Source organism: Mirounga leonina, unplaced genomic scaffold (assembly GCF_011800145.1).
Source record: "Mirounga leonina isolate KUSES-001 unplaced genomic scaffold, KU_Mleo_1.0 Mir_224, whole genome shotgun sequence".
NCBI lineage: Eukaryota > Metazoa > Chordata > Mammalia > Carnivora > Phocidae > Mirounga > Mirounga leonina.
In genome coordinates this window covers 15,699,303-15,726,203 of record NW_023270615.1, presented here as the reverse complement: position 1 = coordinate 15,726,203, position 26,901 = coordinate 15,699,303, and the positions used below count along the sequence as shown (strand labels likewise).

Here is a 26,901-nt window from a genome sequence, read left to right as displayed (position 1 = left end):
GGGGGAGGGTCAGAGGGAGAAGCAGACTCCCCGCTGAGCAGGGAGCCCGATGCGGGACTCGATCCCGCGACTCCGGGATCATGACCTGAGCCGAAGGTAGATGCTTAACCGACTGAGCCACCCAGGCGCCCACTGTGGTGCTTTCTTGATGAGAAAACCCTGTTCCTAGCCATGACAGTTCATCCTGTAAAAGGGGTTTTTTGTTTTTTTTGTTTTTTTAATTTCAAAGATTTTATTTACTTCTTTGAGAGAGAGAATACCAGCGATGGGGAGGAGCAGACTCCTCGCTGAGTGTGGAGCCCACCACGGGGCTCGATCCCAGGACCCCGGGATCGTGACTTGAGCTGAAGGCAGACGCTTAACCGACTGAGCCCCCCAGGCCCGCCCCTTCATCCTGTAAAAGTTTTAAAATCTGAGGAGCAATCTCTTTCTGATTTAAAGGTGCCAGTGATGATGCAGTTAGCTGTTCAGTGATGCTGGAAGTCCTTCGCGTCTTGTCAGCATCTTCAGACGCCTTACATCACGCTGTCATATTTCTCTTTAACGGTGCTGAGGAAAATGTCCTACAGGTGAGATTTTACCCTTGGAAATACTAATATTTGAGTAATAGTAATGAGAATAGTAGTAATAGCTAACGCGCATTTCGATGATTCATTTGTGTAGTACCCTACAACGATAGTATTGTACCTGGCAATACTTCAGAAACCCCCCAGCCACGTGGACCCACCTGCAGTATTTGAGAACTCACAACAGACCATCTTGTCAGCGTTTGATTCATAAAAGGGCTTCGTGAGGGCATGATTAACCACCTCGGGTTTTCTGGGACGCTGGAGTTTCAGAGATGTTTTGAGGCAGGCGTGCAGCATGAATACCTGAGCCCGAGGCTTGTCCTCTCTCCTCTGTTCGCTGGCCCGGCCTCGCACTTACTGAGGATGCTGTTCGGCACCGCTCGGGGAAATCAGGCTGCCTTCTGCGACAGTGACTTGCCACTCAGCGGACTGCACGCGGCCGTTGTGCATGGAGAAACGGATACACGTCTTGAGATACTGCCTTTGAAAAAAATGAGAGTTTTCCCATTCTTCCCCTTATCAGCACAGACACTCTGTCTTTAAAATAAGCAAAATAGATTTGGATAATTTAAGGTTGTCTAACCTCTGTTTGTTTCATTTCCTTCTTATTCAGGCCAGTCATGGTTTCATAACTCAGCACCCCTGGGCCGGCTTGATTCGTGCATTTATTAACCTGGAGGCAGCGGGCGTGGGAGGGAAAGAGCTTGTGTTCCAAACAGGTATGTGAGGCTGTATTTTACATTTTAATGCAGTTGCATCGTATACCTGAATGCGATTCTTATTTTTATAAAAATGGAAGCTTTTCGGACTTAAATAATGTCTCTGATGAAACCAACGTTCTTTGTAACGCATGGGATAGTTTTACTTTGTCATTGTTGGCATTTTTAACGAGATGGTAGTAACAGCACCTAACGTTTGCATAGCGCTTATTACGCGCTAGGTGTTGTTCAAAGCATCGTATATGTATTAAGTCGCTTAGTCCTCAGAGCAGCCTGAGGGCTGAGTACTGTCACGACCGTCCTTTCGCACATGAGAAAACCGAGCCAGGAGAGTACAGCGTCCGTGAGGTTTCACAGTTGGTAAAAGGCACAGTGGGGTGGAACCTGGGCGGCCCAGGCTCGCAGCCCTCGTTTGTGACCGCAAACCAGATTGTCACGTAGGTGTGGACTTTGTTTTATCCGTTATGGGTGATCGTGATGTAAATAATACTAAATGACAACCATTTCATGAATTAAAATGAGAAAATATGCCTCTGGTTAAAGGGCTTTAAATTGATCTTTGAATTAATTTGAACGGTCACAGAATTCAGTAATACTTCATCAGCCAGAGAAATATTTTTAATTTTATGAGTAAGCCTTCCTAAGAATAACAAGATGATGGGGCATAAGGATAGCACCCATTAAGTTAGTGAGGATCGTTTGTCGCGTTTCTTAACAGAATTCGAGGTTCCGTGCTTCCTAAACTCTGACGTGGAGAGTCGCACACCATTTTCCCCAGGGTATTAGACGTTTGGATAGCACCTTTTTGCCAGACACACAGCGTTTGGTAGAAGTTCTGTAATGGGGGACCTGAGATGGGCCAGGAGGAGTGAGTAAGCTGATAGGGGAACTTTTTAGTGCCCTTTACAGACTCGGTATTGGTGAAGATGTGCGAAGCATGCCATTATATATAACCTAAAGAGTACCGTGTTTTAATATTCTCCATCCAACTTATGTTAGACGCTTACCCATCAAAAATGGATGTATGTTTTATGTCAGCTGACCTCTGAGAACCTCAAGGTCATGACATGGGAGGGAGGTGCTGCTTTCCTTCCCACTCTCCAACCTTTCTGTTTGCTCTGATGCCTCACCTAACTAGCGGGAAGCTGGTGCTGACGTCTGTGGGGCTCAGGAGAGGCTGCGCTGTGCTCCGTGCCCCTCCTGTTCTGGGGTTCAATCAGGATAGGGGGCTTACATGGTGGAACAACCTCCAGATCAAAAAGCAGCAAGAGGAGATTCTGTAAGCAAAGCTGACGTCTGTCCTCCGGTGAAAATGTCAGGGCTCCGCTCGCAGGAGTCTGTGGGTCTTCCCTCCTGGGAGCGTACTGTGTGTGCAGTGCTCGGCCGTTCGCACTGTACTTCCGGACCCCTAGGGCCCAGATCAAAACCAGACCTGCGGTGCAGTCGGTACCTCTCCTGAATTTATTCGGTGCGTATGTAGTAACATATTTTACACATACGTAGTCCAGAGAAGTTAAAACACATTTCCCTAGGGCTAGTTAGATCTAGATCCAAGTTCATTTACAGTTACCGAGTATCCCCTCATGCTAGGTGTGACTGGCCTACGGCCCATGCTCTTTTTGCTAAATGTAGGTAGTTTTCCATAAACATTGTACACTTGCACACATTTTAGATGTAATTGTATTATCTGGGAAGATTTAAACAAACTACAGTAGCGGTCACTGCTGTCTGGTGAGTGTCACCGGGTGGAGTGGGGGTGGGTGTCCCTGGGGTGGAGGATGGGGCTAAATGTGAAAAGCCAGCGTGAGCTCTCCATCGCTTCATGAATTTAAAACCAGAATTGTCATTATTGCTTTATTTACACTCTTTATAGTTTTCTGTATTGTTTACATTTTTGCATTGCATTTGATTACTTTAATAATAAAAGCAAAGAATAGACTTGTTACTAATTAGCAATATGTAGTTGGCCCTTGGACAATGCAGGGGTCAGGGGCACTGATCCCCCTGAATGGTTGAAAATCTGTGTGTAAGGCTTGACTCCCTAAAAACCTAATTGCTGGTCTGCCGTACACCGGAAGCCTGACTGGTAATGAGCAGTCGATCAACACACATTTTGTATCTTGTGTGTATTGTATATTGTAATCTTATAATAGAGTGAGCTAGAGAAAAAATATTATCAGGAAAATCATAAGAGAAAATACACTTCCAGTATTATACATATTTATTGGAAAAAATCCACATGTAAGTGGACCAGCACAGTCCAAACTCATGTTGTTCAAGGGTTAACTGTATATACAATTTAAATGTTTCACTCATTTGAAAATAAAATCCTCACACTTCAGAATTAATTTTTTTCTGGAGGGGTATCCTACAGAAGATTTGGGGGAATGTTTCCCTCCCCTTTCCGAGTTTTTACTCCATGTTTTCCCTGTAGGTTTTGGTAGCTTATTCTTGTGGCTGAACCACGTACGGGACAGCCTCCCGGGCGCGTTCTGACATTCCAGCACCTTTCTCAGGCTCTCCCTTCCCCCTGCCACTGCCCGCCAAAGCCTGGCGTCCTTGCGGGGATGACTTTCCCAGGGCGAGTCAGCGTGGCTTCCACGTGTGACTAAGAGGATAAAGCCTCCAGGATGTGGAGTCCTGCTAGGTTGCCCCGTCCTCAGCTTCGTAAACAGGCACTTGCCCTGTCCTGGAAACACCTTGGTTAAAACAGTTTGTAGTCACTAGTGTGCCATTGTCCCTTCAGAGAGAGACATTCACTCGGGGAGTTTTTAGTGACTGGAATAATCATTACCACCTAATTCTGAAAAGGGCCAGGGTCCATGAAAGAATGACTGACTTTATCAGACTAATGATTTATGTCATGACCCAATAAGGCTGTTTGAATCATTTGAAGGTGTTATAAAATCCATTATTTTAAAATTTAATCAGATTAAACCAGTAATAAATGTCCCCTGTGAAAAATTCAGATACTACCAACCTCGAGTAGAAGCCCAAAAGCAAAGGGGTCACGGAATCCTTTTTTTCTACTGTGAAAAATATTGTGCCCCATGTCCTGCCCCAGAGCAAACCACTGTGATGGTTTAGTCCCTACTCTTCTGGAATTTTTTTCTACACACACATAGAAAGAGTAAGTTAATATAGATTACAAAAATGAAATCCTACTCTATTTACTGTTTTATAACCTGCTTGAGATCGCATTCGTTTAAAACAGAATGGAACTTTATTGAGGTGTAAGCCACATACCTTGTAATTCACCCATTTAAAGTAAAACTCAGTGGTTTTTAGATCTCTTCACAGGGTTGAGCGGCCATCACTGCAGTCAATTCTAGAATCTTCTCATCACCCCAGAGAGAAGCCCCACACTCACTAGTCTGGCTTTTTTCAATACATAGCATGTTTTCTAAGGTTTATGCATGTTGTAACACGTGTGAGTACTTCCTTATCTTTATGACTGAATTATGTTCCATTGTATGGATAGAGAGTGCGTTTTGTTGATCCATTCGTCAGTCGATGGCCATTTGGATTGATTGCGCTTTCAGGCTCTCAGGAATAAGGCTGCTGTGAGCATTCGTGTGCAAGTGTGTTTTCCTTTCTTTGGGGTGGTTACCTAGGTCATACGGTAAATTTATGTTTAACTTTTTAAGAAACTGCCAAACTAAGTAGTCAAGCTTAATTTCAGAAGAAATGTAAATTCAGATAACAGTAAATTTTTAAACTTTTATTTTTTTAATGAATTTTTTAAGCTTTAGATTTGCAGAAAGTCAGCAGGATAGTAATGCCTGGCGCCGCTGGAGTAGGCCATGTTGTACAGTGTTGGGGGAAGTGTAGACTGAGGCTTTTGGGGGGCGGTTTGGCGACAGGTGCCACTTTTAAAACGTGCAGACCCTCCTGCCCAGCAAGGCCACTTGTAGGAATTTATCCCGTAGAAATAACTGCCCATGGACACGTCGATCCAAGTACTGCATAGTCGTCTCAGCTGTTTTATAAGACCGAAAAACTGAGAATGCCTTCTAGGTCCATGCACAGGAGACGGGTTATATTCAGGGAGACCTAAACATTTTTCCCCTCTTCCGACCATGGCTCATTTCTCTGTTCCCAGCGATTGCAACATTCTTCAGGAGTGGAATTCCTTGTCTTACTTGGCTCTCAGAGCAGCCAGCACAGGCTCCAGCCAGATGCCCCAAGGTCAGATCCCAGATCACACACACTCGGCGAGCAACCTTGAACCAGTCCCACAGCTGCTCGTGCTTTAGTCCCTCATCCATAACGGTGCACAGTGTTAGTACCCCCCCTTGAGATTAGCAACCACTGAGTAAAACCCTCAGTTCTGTAATTTCTGACCTAAGGGCTCCCTTTGCCTTGTTTGTATTATGGGGCATAGCTCACTCAGGAGCTGACTAACGTGCCCATCCCAGTCTCCCCAGACTTCCTTTTTGTACCAGAACTTGACCTGTAGGCTTCAGTGGGCAATTAGGGAGAGGCTGGAGCCAGGCTGGAGCGCTGACACGCAGTAGTTGGATCTCCAAGGGCTTAAAGGCCAGTTAGCGGACATTTAAAACTGGACATTTCTTTCCTGCTGATGGGGGTCTTACCTTTTTCACAAGTATTAACACTTTAAGTGTCTTTATTTTATCTTTCATTGTAAAAGAAAAGCACGCAGCTCTGCGTCTTCAGCCTGATGAATTTTTACAGACAATATAATCGTGTAACCAGAACTCAGATCAAGATTGAGAGTATTGCCCGCACTCCAGCATCCTCCCCCATGACCTTTCCCGGCCTTCCTCCCTCAAATGGTTACTGCTATCCGGACTTATGTCCTGACAGATTTAATTTTGCTTGTATTTAAACTTTCTATAACTTGACTCCCAGACTATGTTTTCTTTTGTTTATGGCTTCTTTTTTACTCAACCTCATGTCTGTAAGATTCATCTGTCTTGTGTTTAGCAGGACTTCGTTCTTTTTTATTGCTGAATACTATTCCATTGACAAGAATAGCCATTCTCCTGGTGATGTTAGATTGTTTGTTGGTTTTGGCTCTTATGAGGGGTGCTGTTGTGAACATTTGTTTTCTTTTATGTTTCGCGTATAGGTGAGATCATCTGGTATTTCCTTTTCTCTGTATGACTTCTTTAGCATAATGCCCTCTAGTTCCATCCATGTCGTTGCAAATGGCAAGATTTCCTTCTTTTTTAATGGCTGAATGATACTCCATTGTGTATATATGTACCACATTTTCTTTATCCATTCATCTGTTGATGGACACTTAGGTTGTTTCCATATCCTGGCTATTGTGGGTAATGCTGCAGTGTCCGTGGGGCCGCGGTGTGCGTGGGGCCACGGCGTGCGTGGGGGCGCATACTGTTTTCCACAGTGGCTGCTCCAGTTTATGTTCCCACCAGCAGTGCACAAGGGTTCCCTTTTACCCACATCTTCACCAACACTTTATTTCTTGTCTTTTTGGTAAAAGCTGTCCTAACAGGTGTGTGATGATACCTCATTGTGGTTTTGATTTGCATTCCCCTGGTGATGAGTGAGGCTGAGCACCTTTTTGTGTACTCAGTGGCTATTTGAATGTCTTACTTGGAAATATGCCTATTCAAATCTTCTATCCATTTTTTTAAACTTGGATTTTTTTTTTTTGCTATTGAGTTGTATGAGTTCTTTATATATTTTGGATATCAACCTTTTATCATATACATGATTTGCAAATATTTTCTCCCATTCTGCAGGTTGCCTTTTAATTTTCTTGGTGGTTTCCTTTGCTGTGAAGAAGCTTTTTTAGCTTGATGTATTCCCACTTATTTGTTTTAACTTTTGTTGCCTTTGCTTTTGGTGTGAGGTCCAAAAAATCATTGTCAAGACTGATGTCAAGGAGCTTATTACTACCCACATTTTCTTCTAGGAGTTTTATAGTTTCAGGTTTTATGTTTTCAGATCTTTAATCTATTTTGAGTTAACTTGTGTGTAATGTAAGAGAGTGGGCCAATTTCATTCTTGTGCATGTGACTGTCCAGTGTTCCCAACACCATTTATTGAAGAGATTGTCCTTCCCCACTGTATATTCTCGGCTTCACATAAATTAACTGAACATGTATGTGTGGGTTTATTTCTGAGCTCTCTGTTCTGTTCCATTGATGTGTGTCTGTTTTTATGCCAGTACGGTACTATTGATTACGATAGCTTTGTAATGTAGCCTGAAATCAGGAAGTGTGGTGCCCCCCAGCTTTGTTCCTCTTTCTCAAGATTGCTTTGGCTATTCCTGATCTTGTGTGCTTCCATACACATTTTAGAATTGTTTGTTCCGTTTCATGAAAAATGCCATTGGAATTTTGATAGGGATTGCAATGAATCTGTATATTGTTCTGGGTAGTATGTACATTTTAACAATATTGGTTCTTCTAGTCCATGAACATGGAATATCTGTCCATGTATTTGTGTCTTCACTTTGTCTCATCAGTGTCTTGCAGTTTTCCAAGTAACAGGTCTTTGACATCGTTGGTTGGTTGTTCCTAGGTATCTTAATTTCTCTTTCTGACAGTTCATTATTAATGTATAGGAATGTAATTGATTTTTTTATTAAAGTTTTATTTATTTATTTGACAGAGAGACACAAAGCGAGAGGGGGAACACAAGCAGGGGGAGTGGGAGAGGGAGAAGCAGGCTTCCCGCCGAGCAGGCAGCCCGATGTGGGACTCGATCCCAGGACCCTGGGATCATGACCTGAGCCGAAGGCAGAAGCTTAATGACTCAGCCACCCAGGCACCTCTGTAACTGATTTTTGTGTATGGATTTTATATCCTGTAACTTTATGAATGGTTAGATGAAGATGGTTTAATATTTGAAAATCAATCTATGCATTTTACCACATTACCATAATAAAGGAGAAAAACCATCTCAGTTGATAATCTCAACATAATCATCTAAGTAGATAAAAAACAAGGATATGTTCCTTCATAACACTACATATATGGTGCTGTTATATGTAATATATAATATTAATATGATTTTAATATAAAACTATTATCCAATAAATGTTTTTTGATTTTCCAATTGTTCCAATAATGACATAGCTGTTTTTGTTTTTAATCAGAGTTCCAATCCGGGAACAAAGAGCACTTGATTGTCATGTTTTATTAGACTGGTCACAGTGATTATATAACACACCCATTAAAAAGTGTAAGAGTGAAAAGCTTAATCATCGTAAGGTGAATACGTCTGTATCCCTGCGGATGGAAGGAGCTAGAAGCAGGTCCCACCTCCCGCGGGCTCTCGCCGCCCTTTCTCAGATATACTCCCTCCCTCCCCAGAGTGGCCATTATCATCCTGCTATTTATGATGCTCTCCTTTCCAGTTTAGCTTTACCCATTTTTCAGTATGGTTTTCATAATATTTTGATAGGATAATTTTGGTTATTAACATCTAGTTGTCATAGTATTTGAATACTAGCATCTTGACATGATTCGGCTTGATAATCACCACCGTTCTCTCACATCTGTGTTCTCAGTGTGCATGTCGGGAGTCTCGGCCTATGTCTAAGCACCAGTGGTGATGGTAGCTTCTGGTCATTTGATGATGGTATTTGCCAGGTTTTTCTGCTTTGTGAAGTTACTCTTTTCCGTTTGTAATAGGTACTCTGTCACTGAGTACACACTCCGTTTCTCCTGAGACTTTGATCCTGGTTTTGGCAGACGTGGATGATACTGGATGCAAAGCATTTTTACTGTGACGTTAGTTAGCCCAGTGTTGAGTGTTCTGGCTCCATCATTCCGTCCATAGCTAATAGCTGGAATTCTGCTCAAAGGAAAGCTTTCCATTCTCCCTTGTTTGTGTATTTCTTTCCACGTGTCGTGTTTTCTATGCCGTGTTGCTGCCATCTTGATGAGGGAATTGTCCACAGTTAGGCCAGTGGTAGCCCCTTCACCTGGTGCTTGCATCCTGCGGATGTGTTTCTCTGCTCCCGGCCTGAGACTTCCAAGTACGCTCGTACTGCCCTCGCCCCGGGTCTGGGATCAGCCATTCCCTAAGGAGACCTGGTCCTCCTAGTGGATGATGCGATTCCGAAGCAAGTTCTTAGTGCTAGGTATGTGTTCTCCTTTGTATTTATCCTCTTTGGGATTTGTAGAGCTTTTTGAATTCATAGCTCGATGTTTTCTGTGACTTTTGGAAAATTATTGGCTGTTCTTTCTTCAGAACACTGCTTCTACTCCATTCCGTGTCCTCTTTTTCTGGGGCTACTGAGCCCCATACGTCTCTGACACGCATTTCTATATTTAATATCCCTTTTTCTTTCTGTGCTCCAGTCCAGTTGCTCTATAATCTTCTCTTCTGCTGTGTTAAACCTTGGGGTAAACCATCCATTAAAGTTCTTACCCTCAGTTTTAAAAGGTTTCCATTGGACTGTCTGGTAAAATTCTAACTGTGTTCTTAAAATCCGTGTCTGGTGCTCTCATCTCTGGGTCACCTGGGTGTTTGGTTCTGTGGTGTCTCTCCGTCCCTTTTCCATCTTTTATAGTCATCATTTCAGTAGGAAAGCAATTTGATTATTTGTTTATAAAGTTATGAAAATGTTCATATTCTTAGATTCCCTGAAATACAGTGACACGATCTGCCCACATCAGTCAACGTTTGGTGAAATTTTGATGTAAGAAACAATCTCTGAATCTCAGTGGATTACACAGCAAAGGCTTATTTCTCACTCATGACATTTATGTTCCTGACTCGCCGCAGTTCGGTTCCATGGTGGTTTTGTTATGTGTGTGTCATTCGTTCCGGGACCCAGGCTGAAGGAGAAGCTGCCGGTCAGAGATGGGGCGACATCACGGCCAGAGTTAGCAGGACGGAGGGATTGGGTGATGGACCCCGGACATCTCTCCCGTTCACAGTCCATCCGCCGAAGCGGTTCCCAGGGCCACACCTGCAGTGAATGGGACGAGGCAGTGGACGTGCTCCTTCCACAGGGATGCACGACAAGTGAATAACTGGGGGCAGTTACACAGTTTATCTCACTATCCCAAAGAAAAATCTCCCACATTTGACAGAGCCATATATGCATAAAGATGTTAGTGCAGAATTATTAATAATGATAAAAAATATATAAACAATAATACAGAACTTCTGTATTATTTTTGGTGAAAAGTTTTACAGTTATTAAAATGATTATTGTAATATCTGGCGACTTAGGAGGAAGGGGTTAATATGTTAAAGCACGACGTAGAGTCTATGCCCCGTGGGTCCAGCTGTGTACACACACAACCGTATGTTTATAGGACGACTGAAGATGTGAGGATGAAAATAGTTGTCTTAGGATGATCGACTTTTGGGTAGTTCCTCATCTTTAAACTTTTTATAGTGCTGTTATTTTGTAATTAAAAATAATATTGTTTTCTGTGATTTCTCATTCTTCAAGTTTTAATACACACTTATCAGAGAAATGTTAGAACAGAAAAAAAGATGAAAAAACCGAACTTTGGACCTGTGTCCCCAGACCACCTGGGTCCCCAGACCACCGCAGTGACTGTTCCGTGTGTGTGTTAAGAACAGCGCCATGTTACCTTGTGCTGTGTGCTCGTGTTCCTTCTAGGTCCTGAGAACCCGTGGCTGGTGCAAGCGTATGTTTCCGCCGCTAAACACCCGTTTGCTTCCGTGGTGGCTCAGGAGGTTTTTCAGAGTGGAATCATTCCTTCAGATACCGACTTCCGCATCTACAGGGATTTTGGGAACATTCCAGGTATTTTGTGGGTTATTGTGGGCCATGGTGCGATAGTGATTAAGCAGAAGCGAGTTCTACTTGTTGGCAAGACTGTGAGCAAACAGCATATCCTGAGAGCACATTCTGTACGTGAGAGCTGTATATTCTGAGCCACTGAAACAGATTTCCAGATGTTTTTCTTTTCTTTTAAACTCTGGTCTAATTTTTTTTTTTTTTTTAAGATTTTATTTATTTATTTGAGAGAATGAGAGAGAGAGAGCGTGAGAGGGGGGAGGGTCAGAGGGAGAAGCAGACTCTCTGCTGAGCAGGGCGCCCGATGTGGGACTCGATCCCGGGACTCCAGGATCATGACCTGAGCCGAAGGCAGTCGCTTAACCAACTGAGCCACCCAGGCGCCCCAAACTCTGGTCTGATTTAAATGCTTGCCTTTCCTGGAACGTGTCGTCTTGCCCCACATGGTGGCAGCACGGGGGACAGCTGGTTAGCACTTCATTCCCCCCTGCCGAAGGTGGCCGTAGATCCTGGAGGGGTCTTTGGCTTTGTTGTCGTCTTGCTTTGCTAGCTTCTGGGCGGCTTGTACAGCTGACCAAGTTAGAGTTCGGCTCTGGCCCAGCAAGGGTGTAGACCGCAAAGTTCCCACGGCCTCCTAAGCTCTGTACGCCTGCCCCTTGCTGAGTGACTTGGACGGTCTCCCTGATGTGTGGACTTCCTCATTCTGTACCACGGCTCTGGGTTCTGTTAGACATTCATAAACGTGACTAAGCAATCACGCCACCGCTTTGACGTTTTGTCTCTTAGGAATTTAATGTTAGACAAATAGGCTTAAAGAAAGGTGGTTCTTCAGAGCAGAATGACGTTTTGTTTTTTTTCTGTGTTTCTAGGAATTGACTTAGCTTTTATTGAGAATGGATACATTTATCACACCAAGTATGACACAGCGGACAGAATTCTGACAGATTCCATTCAGAGAGCAGGTTGGTATTCAAATGTAGACCCTTGATCTATGTTAAGATGGAACATCAGGGCTGACCTACAGACCCCTAACTATCATGTGGACGATGCATTAGGGCCGCGTTGTGTGGTGTGCGCGAGCTGGGCGGGGCTTTGTAGTGAGAGAGATGAGGGGCTCGAGTTTTAGCCTTGCAGTCCAGGTTAGCCATCAGGAATGTAAGACTCTTCATTGTGAGGCACTGGAAGGAGAGAGCAGGCCCAGGGTGCGTGCGAGGGTGGGTAAGCGATGAGCATGTACCAGAATGGAAGCCAGGCTTGGAGGGGGCACCGGCGCGTGATAGGACAGCTTAGCTTGCCCGGGTATAGAAAGTCACATCAGTCCAAGTTGGGTGGTGAGGGCAGGTGGGGGCGTTAGAGAATAGGGGTCAGGAAAACACAGGGGCCAGAGAAATCTGGAGTAGTCGGTGGGCGGGGGGGGAGTCTGATGGGGAGCCTTAACGAAAGAGTTGATAGGATTTGGCACCATGCAGAAGAGAAGGATGCTCCAGGCAGAAGCAGAGTGTGTGTGTGTGTGTGTATTGTTGGTGAGTAGTGTCAGACTACAATCTGGGTGGAACTTGTACAAGAGCTGACCAATTGGAAGGAAGGGACGAACCAGGCGGCCGGTGGCAGGGACGGCTGTGGAGTCTGAGGCCCAGCTGGCTGGGGAAAGATGGTGCCATTGACCCTGATGGGGACGTGGGAAGGTGACCTCACCCAGAGCAGTCGTGGAGAGGGGAAGGAGGCTGTCAGCTCTGTCACATCGACGGAGGGGTCGCTGAACCGGCCGGATGGAAGTACCCACATGGTGTTAGAGCTCTTGGCAGAACTGGGAATACAGGTTTGGGAATCAAAGGCATCGAGAAAACCACAGAAGCCTGGGGGCTGGGAATGGGCTGGGGAAGAGTGAAGCAAAGGTAGAGGACTCAACCGGAGCTTTTGGGGAAAACACGTTTGCAGGCAGACGGAGAAGCCAGTGACCGAAACGGCACGATAAGACAGTGTGGCGTCTCAGGGGAAGCGGAGCGAGTCAGGGCTGGGACGAGCGTGGGAGAACCGCCCCAGTCACTGACGGCTTCTTCCCGCTCCTGCGTGAAAGTTCCGTGGGCTCTGGTGTGCCCGGCTCCGTGGCTGAGGACTCCAGGGTCACACTTGTGCTGTGTTTGGAAAGTCCCCTCCGAGCTTTCACCTTGCAGCTCTGGTGGTGCGGCTCCCCTTCCTCGGCCCCGAGCAGCAAGCACACAGGTGCTTTTCTAGGAGCATCTAGATAGAAATGCCTCCCCAACTTCTCAGACTCCATCGGCCGCCCGTGATGTGGCCTGGGGGCCTCTCCTACCTGTCTGTATTCGTGTTTTAAATGAAATATAATTGACATTCCTCATTCCGAACACATGCGTAACCGCGTGTTTGGTGTGTGTGAGCTTCCTGAGGGGCTCGTGTCTCTTGGCTCGGCACTGAAATTCTGGTGTCTAGAGCAGTATTTAAGGTAGATGTTAAACGAATAGACTAAGAAACAGTCTTTGGGTTTGTCAACAGTGAGGAAAGAGTGGGTCAGAGAACGGTTCTCATGGAAGGGAGAGGATGAAGGCCAGCTGGCTGAGCGTCTCTGTGGAGACGAGACAGAGCGGGTGCCCGGGCCTCTCTGAGCCGTCTTGTGAGAACGGTGGGGGGACGGGGGGGAAGCTCTCCCTGTCTACATTCTGTCAGTTGTGTCCTTACTCAGGCTGCGTGGTTTATGCACCTTCGTTCTCTTTCTCTTCTTTACTAATAGGCGACAACATTTTAGCGGTTCTTAAATATCTCGCTACATCCGATATGTTGGCTGCTTCTTCTCAGTATCGACACGGAAACATGGTCTTCTTTGACGTGCTCGGCCTGTTTGTTGTCGCCTACCCCTCCCGCGTCGGCTCGATAATTAACTCCATGGTGGCAGTGGCTGGCGTGTTGTACCTGGGCAAGAAGCTGTTGCAGCCCAAACACAAGAGTAAGTATTTTCCTCTCAAACCGCAGTTCTGGCCTGGGTATAAGAATTTGCCTGAGGTTTTTCTAGTCTGTTTGCCTCTTTTCAAGAAGTCCAAAATCCTAAAGAAACCTAACTTCTGATGTATATTGTAAGACATTCCGAAGTGTGTATCAGGGGGATGTGCTCATTACACTTCTGGTCTCGGTGAAGTGGGGCTCTCTGTGCTTACGCCCGAGAAACGGTTTGTACAGATGACCGTTAGCGGACATGCCCATGAAAAGCTCTGGTCCGCACCACAGACCAGTGGTCAGGGCTCTGTCCTGACGTCTGACCCAGTTGGTCTCCTTCTGCTCGGAACGTTTCATGGTCCAGGCTGGTGTGTGTGGTTACCAGCCCGAAGGGGCAGGGGCAGACCACCCCGGTTACCTTGCTGCACTGTCCTCCTCCTGAGTCAGCTTCCCGGCCGGATGCCGGGTGGAACGTGGCCTTCCGTTCTTGCCGGTATTTCGATACACACAACATCCCCGAAGGTGCTGAAGATTAAAGCTGAACTGCAGGACTTAGGTCTCTGAGTCTTTAGTGCCCACACTCTCAGCAACTGCTACTTGAATAGTTTTCGTTGTTCAAGTTTTTGACAAACCTGACCCCTGGGACATTTCAGTACTTTTCAGTGACAATGGTGAATTTTTTGTTTTACCGTTTGCCCCTTTACCTCCACCAACTGCGGTTGATTTGGTAAAGTTGGTGACGTCTGCTTTGTGCTTTGTCTGCATTAGCTGATAACTACATGAAGGACTTCTTCTGCGCACTTGGCATCACTCTGATAAGCTGGTTCATGAGCCTGGTCACCGTGCTCATCCTGGCGGTGTTCGTCTCCCTGGTTGGACAGTCCCTGTCGTGGTACAACCACTTCTATGTCTCCGTCTGTCTGTACGGAACCGCAGCTGTGGCCAAAATCGTACTCATACATACTCTCGCAAAAAAATTGTACTATGTGGTAAGTGTGAGGCATGTTTATTGATTTCTTTTGCTGCCGTCAAGATCGAAGACAGACTCAAGTGGGACTCGTATGTGGCTTTCCAAGCGAGCAAACACGGTCTGGCACGACTGTAGGAAACTGGCTCCCAGAACCGTCTTCGGAGGGTTTTGGGGGGGCGGTTCCGGTGCCGCTGTAAAGCTGTCAGTGCTTGGGGGGGTTGTCTCCGCCTCTGCAGAGTCTGCTGCGCTCCGTCACCCCTGGGGGCAGGGCCAGGGCGCCCACTGTCCCCCCCGCACTCCATCCCCCGTGCTCGGGCAGCTGGGGCACGGGGCATGGACACACAGGAGGCGTTTGCTGCCCTTTGAGCCACCCCTAGACTCTTCTCTCCAGTTCCCTCCCCTTTCTTTAGCCCGTGTGGTGTTGATGCAGAGGCTGACCGCATCAGCTGTGGCTTGGGGTGGAAGCACGGGGGCGGCGGGGAGGGGAGAGAGGGTTCCGGAATGATTGCTGCTGACGTAGGGTTTCCATTGTATACGTTCGTTTGGTAAACGGAAAAGTAGAAATTAGGGCAAACTACAGTGAGAGTGACCTGTGGCTTCCAAAGATTTTCTGTGAGTTAAAGGGAAACTCTTTCTTAGTTCCGTTACTTTTTTCAAGACCGCCAACGCACCTGCTTTTTGTTTGCCCTGCTAGGGGTTAGCATGGACACACAGGGGATGGTGATCCAGATCTTTCCACGAGGATCTCTGGTGCCTGAATCTTGGTCTCCGTTTCATTTCATGTCTGGATGTGCTCTGTGGAGTGCGTCCTTGTTAACAGGCCTAGTGAAGGGAGGTTTTTGAAGTTAGCTGTGGGTTTATGGATGAGCTAATACTTGTATCTTAGTGGCTTCAGCTTCTAAAAAGAGGATGCCGTGGGGCTCAAGTTCACGTGCGTATTTGTAGGGCAGCGGTGTGTTAGAGCGTGGGGGGGGTGAGTGTGGCAGGGGGCAGGAGACAGAAAGGCCATTAGTAAAGTTCCAGTTACTTTGACTAATTTGTCTGATGATAAAGTTTGGGGCTGGACGCACCACAGGAAGGATAATGTGTTTCATTTCACAAATACTCGGAGGGCCGGGTGGGCCAGGCACGGTGCGGAGGCTGGTGGCAGGGAGATTCGTCAGCGCGTGGTCTCTTTCTTTGAGGGGCTCACAGCTTCATCTGGGCTTGCGGCGCTTGGGGGTGAGTGGGAAGAGTGGCGTGTGCCCAGCGCTGCGGGACTACGGGGTGTGGAAGTTGGGAAAGCTTTGTGAAGGAGGCGGGGACGCTGGAACTGGGTTTGTGAAGCGTGAGTGCAGGGTGGCAGATAGAGAGCAGGTTGATGGGCGGTCAGAGGTGGGAGAGCACAAGATGCAGTTAGTTGGGTCACAGCCAAGAAGAAGGTCCGTGTGGTGAAGACAAGGTTGATAACCGGACAGGTAGGCCAGCGGGAGGCTGCAGGAGGACTCTGAGAATCAGGGAGGCTGCCGTTAACCCGTTGCGAGCAGGACGGGGACTCCAGGGGCGCCGTGTGGGGAATGGCCGTGCGCAGGCCTGGCGGGAGGCGGGGGGAGGGGAACCGGGTTCCAGGGGCATCTGTGCGGCCTTGGGCCACAGTTTGGGGGTTCAAGGTATGGTCGGCGCTGCTGAGACCTGTGTCTTTAAACGTCTGCGCGGTATGTGACTTCAAGTAGAGTCCTGAGAATTATTTTCTGTTATTTTTAAAGACCGTGCATCCTCACGCTGTGGTGAACATCGAGAGGTGTCACAGCGCCGGCCCCTCACGTCTGAGGGGGTTTGTCCGAGGAGCCTGGACGGGTTTTGGAAACACGCGACTGAAACTGTTTTGAGCTCTCGAAGTACCACCCGGGGCCTGGGCTCTTCCGGTGTGGGGTCCCTGCGCTGAAATGATAACTTCCGTGTTTGCGTGACCAGAGCCCCCACGCGGCGGCGTTGGGACGTGCCACGTTCTTAGGCGGCGCTCCTCGGAAGGACTCCAGGGGCTCTGCCGGAGTCCGCAGACCTCAAAGCCCAGACGTAGGGATCAGATTTATGAATGCGCAAGCCGCAGGAATCCGGGGCGGGGGCCGGGCTGCACCGCAGGGCCGGGGAGAGGTGGAGAGGCCTCGGGAATCCGGCCAGACGCCGTGGCCGGGGCTCCAGAGGGGCTGCAGGTGGTTTCACAGCACCCGGGCCACTCCGAGCAGGACCTTTCCCTCCTTGGCTTGAAGTTCTTTGGAAGCTGCGTAAATAGAAAAGCTCACAGGGGTGAATGTTTTTAGGAGGTTTGAGAGAATTTCCAAAGGTTACCATGAGCCCGGCGGACGGGGAGCACATCCTGCACACGAGTCGGGATGTTCTCCCTCCGTCTTACTAAATGCCCCTTCCCGGGGCAGCCGTCCTGACAGCAGGTAGCTTCGTGAGCGTTTCCTTGACGTTTAAGGCCACATGTAGCTCTTCTGAGCACTGGAAGTGGTACTGCGACAGATCTTTGAGTGGCCACGTGTGAGACTGCGGGTGTGTTTTTCTGTCTTTCAGAATGCCAGTGACCAGTATCTGGGAGAAGTATTCTTTGACACCTCGCTGTGTGTGCACTGCGTTTCCCTCCTGGCTCTCACGTACCGAGGACTGTGCTCGGCGTTTATCAGTGCCGTCTGGGTGGCCTTTCCCTTGCTCACAAAGCTCTGCGTGCACAAAGACTGGAAGCACCATGGTACGGTATTTGGGGTTTTGATGCAATGGGAAAATTCCTTAAAATGCTTACGACGAGACTTGCGGGAACTGGTCCTTTTTTTTTTCCCTTTGGTCTTTGGGGGTAGGCTTTCAAGATTGTTGCTGTTTGTTTTATTAAATGTTTAGATCGCAGAGATTTTCATCCTGTACCTCATACCCCATGCCATGCTCGCGTTTACGAACACATTAGCTAACGATGTATTATATCCTCTGTTGCATTATTATCTGTATTTTATTGTCCCTGAATGAAAGCATTCTGTCTCATTTCACTGGTACATAAAATCTGGATCTCACTGTAGAATTTCAGAGATGTGTGTTTTCTTTCTCGTTTTCCCTAGGTGCCCAAGGAAAATTTATTGCCTTTTACCTTTTGGGGATGTTTATTCCTTATCTTTATGCATTGTACCTCATCTGGGCAGTATTCGAGATGTTTACCCCCATCCTCGGGAGGAGTGGTTCGGAAATACCACCTGACGTCGTGTTGGCCTCCATTTTGGCTGGTTGTACCATGATCCTGTCTTCCTATTTTGTAAGGAAAAACATTTAAATTTCTTTTCTTCTTCATTTTTTATATGTGTGTGACGAGTTTAGCTACAGTAGATTCTGTGAAATAGCGTTGCTTATACTTTATTGAGAAACACCTACACAAAAGAAATGGGGAATGTGTGTGTAGAATGTGGGTTTGGTGGTTAAAAAGATGTGAAATCGGGTGGATTTGTTTTCTTTTGTTTTTAACCTCCTTGTCCTCCCAAGTCCTCTGGTCATATCTCTTCACAGCTCTCAAACTACCTGAATGTGAATTTGTAGAGTGCATACCAAGTAAGATCTGGTAGAAACTGCTTAGTGGTAGATTTTTATTTATTTTTGTTTATTTATTTTAAGGATTTTATTTATTTGGGAGAGAGACAGCGAGTGAGCATGAGCTGGGGTGAAGGGGGCAGAGGGAGAAGCAGAGTCCCCGCTGAGCAGGGATCCCGACGTGGGGCTCGATCCCAGGACCCTGAGATGACGAGCCAAAGGCAGACGCTTAACCGGCTGAGCCACCCAGGCGCGCCAGGTGGTGGATTTTTAGAATGACTCCTAATAGTGTGTTTTCAACTTTCCAATGAGAGGCAAATGTTAATAAATACACGGTAGTTTTATTAGTGCTCTTAGAGGTGGTGGAGGGAGGCTGAATCTGATGAGGCTTTTTCCATTATCACTTAACTGACTTCCCGGCTGCTAACACTGCAGAGTTCACTGATGGGGCCTGTCTCCTTGGGTGACGGACACTTAGGATGCAGAGTGTCACAGGCCTTGTCATTCTGCTCTGTTGGTGCTCTGCCCTGGTAGGCAGAGTCCTACCTTTGCCATCCCTGTTTCTCCTCCCCGGGATTCTGCAAAGGGAAGACCAGCTCCAACGTCTGAGCACGTTCCAGGCAGAGTTCTGCTCTGGGCATGGTGTCCTCAGACCTGGCCCCTCTCGTGGAGGCCGGTCTCTGTGGTGTGGCTCTTTTCGTTGGAATTCCCGAGAATAAGAAGTGATTACTGCATACCCATAGGTACCAAGATTTGCAGTTAGGGGACTAGATAGAAAAGGCAGTTGTGGGTTTACTCTAGTTCTTTCCTCCACAGAGATGATGCTGAGCCTTTCCACAGTGAAACGGTGAAGGGCAGGTCATACGGGGTTAGGATTTAGAGGCGGCACATAAGGATACCACGTGCGTGCTCAGCACCATCCATGCAAGTCCCTTAAACAGGCAGTGAGCAGCCGTGTGCCCTGGAGAGCGGTTCTTCTGCGGCTCTTGTTTGCGATCGTCTGAGCATTCCAGCCGTCTGGCCTTTAATATAATGATTCAGTCCTTACTGGTATTTGCAGCGGTGGGTGGAGAATTCTGAAATGTTCTTTGGTGCCTCCAGGGTTTACCTCTTTGGATTTTAATGTGAAGCCTTCAAATTCTCTGTGCAGGTCGCTAAAGGGTTTGGCTGCTGTGAGGGCTGAAGGGGTCCGGGGTTCATCCATGTAGATTAGGTTGCGATCCAGAGTCGGTGGAGTCGTGAACTCGGTTCCCCCCCGCCCCGTCGGTGGGTGAAAGCTGTTAGTGCTCAGCAGCGACGATCCAAATGTGGGGCTTTCACTTCCGTCCCATGTGCAACAGCCCAAGTTAAACCCTGACAACCTCACCGTGGAGACGCAAAATGAGCCCCGAGGAAGGGAATCCCGGAAACCATGGGGCGGGTTGAGGCGTATTGCCTTCTGAATTACATTTTAGTAGGAAAGCTTCTGGAGAGCGCCTCTTGGAAGACTTCGGCAGCTCGTTTACTTTTCACCAGAAGCCCAAGCGGCCGGAAGCTCCGCGCCTCGCCTCCGCGGGCGGCCTTGGGGCGGCGGATGAGCAGAGGCAGCGGGTGTGCGCCGCTGGGGGCGCTGAGCCGGACCGCCCGTCTCCAGAGTTGTTCTTCCAGTGCGCGGGGACTGACTGAGTCCGCTTGCTGGGAAGCAGTTAAGGGCCCGTCTGGTGGCGGGGCCGCCGGTGTCCCGGGGTTGTCCCAATGGAATGAGACTGCTGCTGAGAGACCGCGGGATACTCGGGAGCAAGACCGCCAGCACCCAAGGAGCTGCAGAGACCCTTCTCGTGCGCTCTTCGTTTCATTTCACACGCATTCGGGAACCCAGTGATGGTGATGTCACACTTAGGGCAGAAAGAAGAGTGAGATCGAAGGGGGCGGCATCCAGACGCGTCGTCACTCGGGCCTCCCCTCCCCATGCTGTGACTGCCTCTCGTTCGCCCCCGTTACCAGGCCCCCAGGAGACGCGCAGGAGGGGCGGCAGGCGAGCCTCGGGGTTTGAGGAGGGAAAGGGGGCGTGGGCGCGTGGCTTATGCCGGGCGTGGGTGGGAGGAACCAGGGCCTAGGACAGGCGGGTCTCCTTTTGAAACGAGAGGCTCCACCCTGAGCTGGGCAAGTAGCGTTTGCTGGCGCTGAGCCCGGCTCGGAGGCTGGTGCGTGGCCGCCTTACGGTCCTTCAATTCAGAGAGCGCAGCGGATGGTGGTTCTGAACGTTTGCCCGATTTCCCTTTTTCATCTCTGTTAAAGTCTCTCACGTTCGTGCTCTGCTTACCGACCCTGGAGGGTGGGTGATAAGGGGGAGGCGGCACCGGGGAGCTGGTCGTTGGTCAGGGTGGCTCCTTCCGAAGCCCTGAGGGATCTGTGGGCGCACCCCGTGAGTCACGTGTGTCCCCCGCAACTTTGGTTTCTGTGACTTCATGGCCACTAAAAAGCTAGTGGAAGCAGGTCTAGGGTGCGCTAGATGCCCCTGCCTGAGGGCAGAGGCGCTGATGGGCTGTGTTGGCCCTGGTGGCTCAGCCCCGAAGGGCCGGCCCACACGTGGCGTCCTGACGGTGCACTAAGTGCAAGTTCAGGGAAGCCCGCCCCGCGGCACGGTGCCAGAGCGTCAGGAGCGGAACCGAGGCTCCTTGGGACCGGCTTGCTTGCGCTTACGCTCTGGCCTCCACGTCTTTAGCAAAGGCCTCATGTCATGATGTTTGGCGGATAGACGGCGTCTACCGTACCGTGGTTAACGCGGGGCGTTGGCAGAATCCGAAGTAAAATAAGGTCATGGTTTGACCGGTGCTGGGTCTCCGTCCTGGTGTCTTTGCCGACGGAGCCTAGGGCCTGTCTGTGGCCTTTCCTGTCTCGCCGGCCGGCTGCCTAGCACCAGCAGGGCTCCCGGCCGGGCCGCCGAGCCCCGAGGCGGCGCTGGGCCACCGGGCGCGGTGTGTTCACGGCTGCCGGCAGGCGCTCCTCTCCATCACTCGGTGACGCCGGTACAGAGCCCGCGGTAACTGGCCCGTTTCTGTGTGTGTGCCTTAGATTAGCTTCATCTACCTTGCCAAGAGCACGAGGAAAACCCTGCTGACTCTAACCTCGGTGTGTGCAGTCACGTTCCTCCTGGTCTGCGGTGGCGCGTTTTTCCCGTACAGCTCTCATCCCGCCAGCCCGAAGCCGAAGAGGGTGTTTCTTCAGGTAAGAGCGGCTTCGTGTGAGGGTCTGGAGGGCAGCGCCTCGTGCGTGCGAGCTTCCCCAGGCGCCAGGAAGGCCGGCGGGCCCGACCTGTCTATTCACCTGTGCGCAGCTCTTGCGCGTGGGGCAGTGAGGAAAAGCCTGACCACCACGAGGCTTGCTGATCCGCGAGACACGCTTCTGCCAAGGGACTGAACTAGACCCGTCAGCTTGGTTCGTTAACTGTTCAAGTTATAAAAATGCCCCTACCTAGAAAAACAAGAGCAAGTATGTGCTGTGGAGTAAAGAGCTTTTAGAAGGACAGACCGTAAAAACGTGTGCAGGCGGAGAAAAAATCTGAATTCCACTGGTAAAATAAAACCGGTATTTTAAAATGCTAATAAAAGTGATCTTAGGTAGGGGCACCCGGGGGTGGCTCGGTCGGTTAAGCGTCTGCCTTCGGCTCAGGTCATGATCCTGGAGTCCTGGGGTCGAGCCCTGAGTCGGGCTCCCTGCTCGGCGGGAAGCCTGCTTCTCCCTCTGCCGCTCCCCCTGCTTGTGCTCTCTCTTTCTCTGTCAAAGAAATGAAAAAAATCTTAAAAAAAAGGGGGGGGGGATCTTAGGTAGCCTTTGAGGCAGGATGTCATAATGAAAATAACAGTAACTTAGGGACGAGTAACACAGGATTTAGAACCTCCGTGGATTTTAGGTTTTCAGCAAACTTTCTGAGGTTGGCGATATAACGCAGGAGAAAGAACTAAGCTGCCTTATTTCCAGTCATTCTCTTAGAGGCTGCGAAACAGAAAAGCCAACTTCAAACGGGGCGTCTGGTCAGCTCAATCGGTAGGGGCACACGGCTCTGTGTCTCGGGGTCGTGAGTTTGAGCCCCACACTGGGCGTAGAGCCTACTTTACAAAAAATCTTAAAGAAAAGCCAAGAGTCATGACTCAGGTAATCACTCATGGACTTGAATAGTAGGAAGACTGGAATGTAAGTTATCAGGGAGGAGATACTGACAAAGGGCCAACTATTCCTTGTTTATAGTCCGGGAGGACACAGTGATATGCCTTATGTGACAAACTTGACAATTTACAAAACCTTGAGTGAAGAACAGCTCATTTTTAGGAGAGTCGATGTGTTTTCAGTGACTTACTAAATTTTTATAATTACATTAGTGGTAATTATAAAAAAAGGAAAAACGACATTTTATTTTTAAAAACTCCTGTTCTGATTTGTTTGCGGTTTTCTTCTTCCCCAGTGCTGGGAGTTGGCACACTTTTCCCGAAAAGAGTCGGGTAATAAATACGTGGGGCTATGCCAGCCACATGGCCTCCGTCACCACCGTTTTGTGGAGCACGAGCGGCCGCAGCCGGTGTCTCCACGGGTGAGTGTGGCCTGTGCAAGCAGGGTGGTGGCCGTGTGGCCTGCGGGCCCCAGTTCCCCGGCCCCTGCCCTGCGCAGTCCTCTCTTCCTGCTGCGCTGGCTGGAGCACGTGGTGCCCACGTCAGTCGGCTGGGGACGAGCGGGGCTGTCTGCCTGCTCGGGACAGCTTCAGGCCGCCGTGAAAGGGAACAATGTGTGTGTGTCTCTCTCGTAGATGTATTTGTTTTCAGCCTTCATCTAAATGGAGTTCTAATGTTTGTGTTTTTTAAATCTGAAATAGGTTTTCAGAAAAGTTTTAATAAAATTTAAATATATATATTTGTAAGAAATAATAAAACTTTCTGTATCCATCGTCGACTTTAAAGAACCTCAGCAGCGCCTGCTAAGAACCAGCGCCCCCTTCTTGATCCCCCTTCTTCCCCTGCCCTGCCCCCCCGCCCCCCAGGAAATACGGTCTTGAAGTTTAACTATTACCTTTTCTGGGCCACGTACATATGGATCCCTAAACAGGAAGATACGGTTTGCCTCTCTAAGTGTTACAAAGCCGTACCTAACAGATACTCCTTTGTGACTGGCTGCGTGGGGCCCGCCAGTGTGGGAGAGGCCCCCACGTTGCCTCGCGTCACTGTGTTCAGTGATGGGGTTCACCTGAAGCCCCTTGTGCTGCTGGTGGACATTTGGGTTGTTTGCACCGTTTGCTACCACAGACGGAGCTGAGCCAGCGCTCCCGAACCTTGCCCACGTTTCTCTAAGGTCCCCCTGCAGGAGCGGGATGGCGGGCTTGACAGGTCTGTGCATGTGTAGGTGACGCTATGAGGTGGCTGTGCCCGCCTCGCCCCTGCCAGCAGCGTGTGAGGGGTTCTGTTGCTCCATAGCCACATCGGTTCCTGGTTTCGTCACACTTACCCACTTTCGTTAATCTGCAGTGGGGATGCAGCTGAAGGGATTCAAGCCGTAGCTTTCTCCTCGGTCTGTTCTTTGCAGCATATGACTAGAACATTTCATGACCTGCACGGACACGTGATGAAACGGGACTCCGGGATATGGATCAATGGGTTTGATTACACGGGCATGTCTCACGTAACGCCTCACATCCCCGAGATCAACGATACCATCCGAGCTCACTGTGAGGAGGACGCACCCCTGTGTGGCTTCCCGTGGTACCTCCCGGTGCACTTCCTGATCAGGTTGGTCCCCTCGTGAGCTGCTGTCGCCGGGGGTGCGTCTGTCTCGAGTCCTGTCACTGTGTGCCTGCCTCACTATTTACGTGGGTAACCCAGACGTCACGTGTCACGCGTGCTGTGTTCTCCGTCCCTGCCTGAGTGGGATAAAGCACTCAGAAGCTTACTGTTGCTTTTTCAAATGTAGGAAGTCTGTCCTGTAGAAGCCCGAGCAGTTAGAAAGGCTGGCCCGAGAGATAGCAGCGAAGCTTTCGCTTCAGACTGTTTCATTTCTGGGACAATTTCGTGGTTTGGTGGGAAAGGGCTGGATAAGAAGGAACAGGATGTAGTGGAATCAAGATCACCTAGAATGTTCTTACTTTGGGCAAGGTTTTATTACACACGAACGGGCTTTTAGAGTCATTAGCATGGTTTATTCTGCCCAGCAGAGACTGTTTTCATGCCCAGAATGTGAGTCGTGTATTCGGACCACTTCCGTGAGTCAGAGATAGCCGTCAGCTAGAATTAAGCATCCTAAATATTGAAGCTACCTTTCCAAATAGGAAAAACTGGTATCTTCCTGCCCCAGAAGTTTCTCCAGGAGCTCCTGCTCATTTCAGACTCGTGTCCAAAGAACAGACGCCCTGGGATTCTGTGAAGCTGACGTTTGAAGTCACAGGTGAGTGACGGGACAGTGTTTCTTCTTCCACTTCCTAACATTCTTAAGTATGTATTGGTTTCCTTACATGATCGTGACCAGCGACTTAGGAGGAACTTCGTGTTGCTAAGAGCACTTGAAGCTCATTAAGACTTTTTTAGGGTGGTTTTAGGCTTACAGAAAAATTGAACGGAAAGCAGAGCTCCCCGCCGCCCCACACTTGCCTTATCATCATCTTGCCTCGGAGTGTGGTGTATTTCCGAAAACGGATGAGCCGGTGCTGATACATTATTAGTAACTGAAGTCCCTGGTTTACATTAAGGCTCGGTTCACTCTTGTGTTGCATAGTCCTGGGGGGGTTTGGACAAATGTGTGATGTCGTGTCCCCACCGTATCACACACAGTAGATTCTCGGCCCTGAGCCTTCCCGGTGCTCCCCCAGTTCATCCCTCCTTCCCACTCCCTCTGGCCAACGCTGACTTTGTTAGTTTCTACTGTTTCTGCTCTTCCAGAGTATCCTATAGCTGCAGTCATATGATTTGTAGCCCTTCCCACTTAGCATATGCATTTCAGAGCCTTCATGTCTTAGGGGCTCGAGAGCGCTCTTCTTTTTACTGCTCAGCAGCGATACGGACGTGCCCCAGTTCAGCCGTTCCCCTGCTGAAGGACAGGCTGCTTGGTTGCTTTTGGCAAAGCTGCTGGAAACATTTGTTTGCAGGTTTTTGTCTAGGCATGTTTTTAACTCACCTGGATAAAAACCTAGGCGTATGGTTGCTAGATTGTGTGGCTGGCCTGTATTTACCTTTGTCAGAAGCTGCCGGGCTCTGCGAGCGCGTCTGCACCCTGTGCACTCCCGGCTGCACCTGGCGATTCCGGCCGCTCTGATAGAGCGGTAGGGGTGTCTCCCTTTCCGTGTGTGGTTCCCTCCTGACCCACGGTGTGCAGCATCTTCTCACAGGCTCCTGCTGTGTGTGTCACCCCCGGGGACGTGTCTGTGTATTAACTGGGTGGTGTGATTGCTGTTGCTGAAACTGAAGAGTTCTCTGTGCATGTGGATAGAAGTCCTTTCTATCAGATAAGTGATTTGCAAATATTTTCTCCCAATCTGGTGGTCTTTTCATTCTCTCAAGAGTGTTTTTAAATTTAATGAAGTCCAGTGTAATCAGTTTGTCTTTCATGAGTCATGATTTTGCTGTCGTGTCTAAAAGTCACTGCCAAACCCAGGGTCTCTGGATTTTCTCTGCTGTTACCTTCTACAGTTTAGTGTTTTCTATTTAGATCCACGAGAGATCCATTCTGAGTTAATTTTTGTGAAAGGTGTAAAGTCTGAGGGTTGGATTCTTTTTTTTTTTGCATGTGGATTTCCAGTTGTCCCACTATCATTTGTTGAAGACTGTTGCACCTCTGCTGAACAACTCTGTTGCGTTGTCAGACATCAGTTGGCTGTATTTGTGTGCATCTATTTCTGGGCTTTCTGTTCCGTTTACTTATTATCTGTTTCTCTGTTTTGTCATTACGGTGCACTCTTGATCGAGTCTTGAAGGTGGGCAGTATCTGTCCTCTCCAACTTTATTCTTCTTCAGAATATTGCATGTCTTTCTTTCCATATATCAATTTGTCACGATGCACAATAGAATTTCCTGGGATTCTGATTGGAATTTCATTGAAATCTACAGATCACATTGGGTAAATGACATCTTAATATTTTTTCCTATCCATGACATGGAATGTCTCTTCATTTATTTGTATCTTGTTTTCTTTCATCAGAACTATATTTTGTGGTTTTCCTCATATAGATTCTGTACAACTTTTGTTAGATTTGTACTTAAGTATTTCATTTTGGGGGATGCTAATGTAAATAGTATTTTTCATTGATGGTATATGTGAAAACAACTGATTTTGTTTATTAACTTGATATCCTGCAACCTTGCCATAATGGTTTATTAGTTCCAGGAGAGGTTTTTTTTGTTGATTCTTTGGGATTTCCTACATAGATGATCATGTCACCTGCAAACAAAGACTTTATTTCTTCCTTCC

The 26,901-nt window shown here is 48.4% G+C and overlaps 1 protein-coding gene across 1 annotated transcript in view; it reads left to right on the top strand.

Moving 5' to 3' along the window:
• ERMP1 (endoplasmic reticulum metallopeptidase 1) overlaps positions 1-26,901 on the top strand; it is a gene marked incomplete at its 5' end in the record, with an annotated part of 41,739 nt that overhangs the window by 5,999 nt on the left and 8,839 nt on the right. The window contains 11 exons of the mRNA XM_035028973.1: positions 442-569; positions 1,183-1,288; positions 10,872-11,018; positions 11,882-11,974; positions 13,762-13,974; positions 14,730-14,950; positions 17,488-17,662; positions 18,021-18,211; positions 21,535-21,687; positions 24,031-24,233; positions 24,770-24,885. Of these exons, the coding sequence (XP_034884864.1) occupies positions 442-569; positions 1,183-1,288; positions 10,872-11,018; positions 11,882-11,974; positions 13,762-13,974; positions 14,730-14,950; positions 17,488-17,662; positions 18,021-18,211; positions 21,535-21,687; positions 24,031-24,233; positions 24,770-24,885 (1,746 nt within the window). The remainder of the gene's footprint in view (positions 1-441; positions 570-1,182; positions 1,289-10,871; positions 11,019-11,881; positions 11,975-13,761; positions 13,975-14,729; positions 14,951-17,487; positions 17,663-18,020; positions 18,212-21,534; positions 21,688-24,030; positions 24,234-24,769; positions 24,886-26,901) is intronic.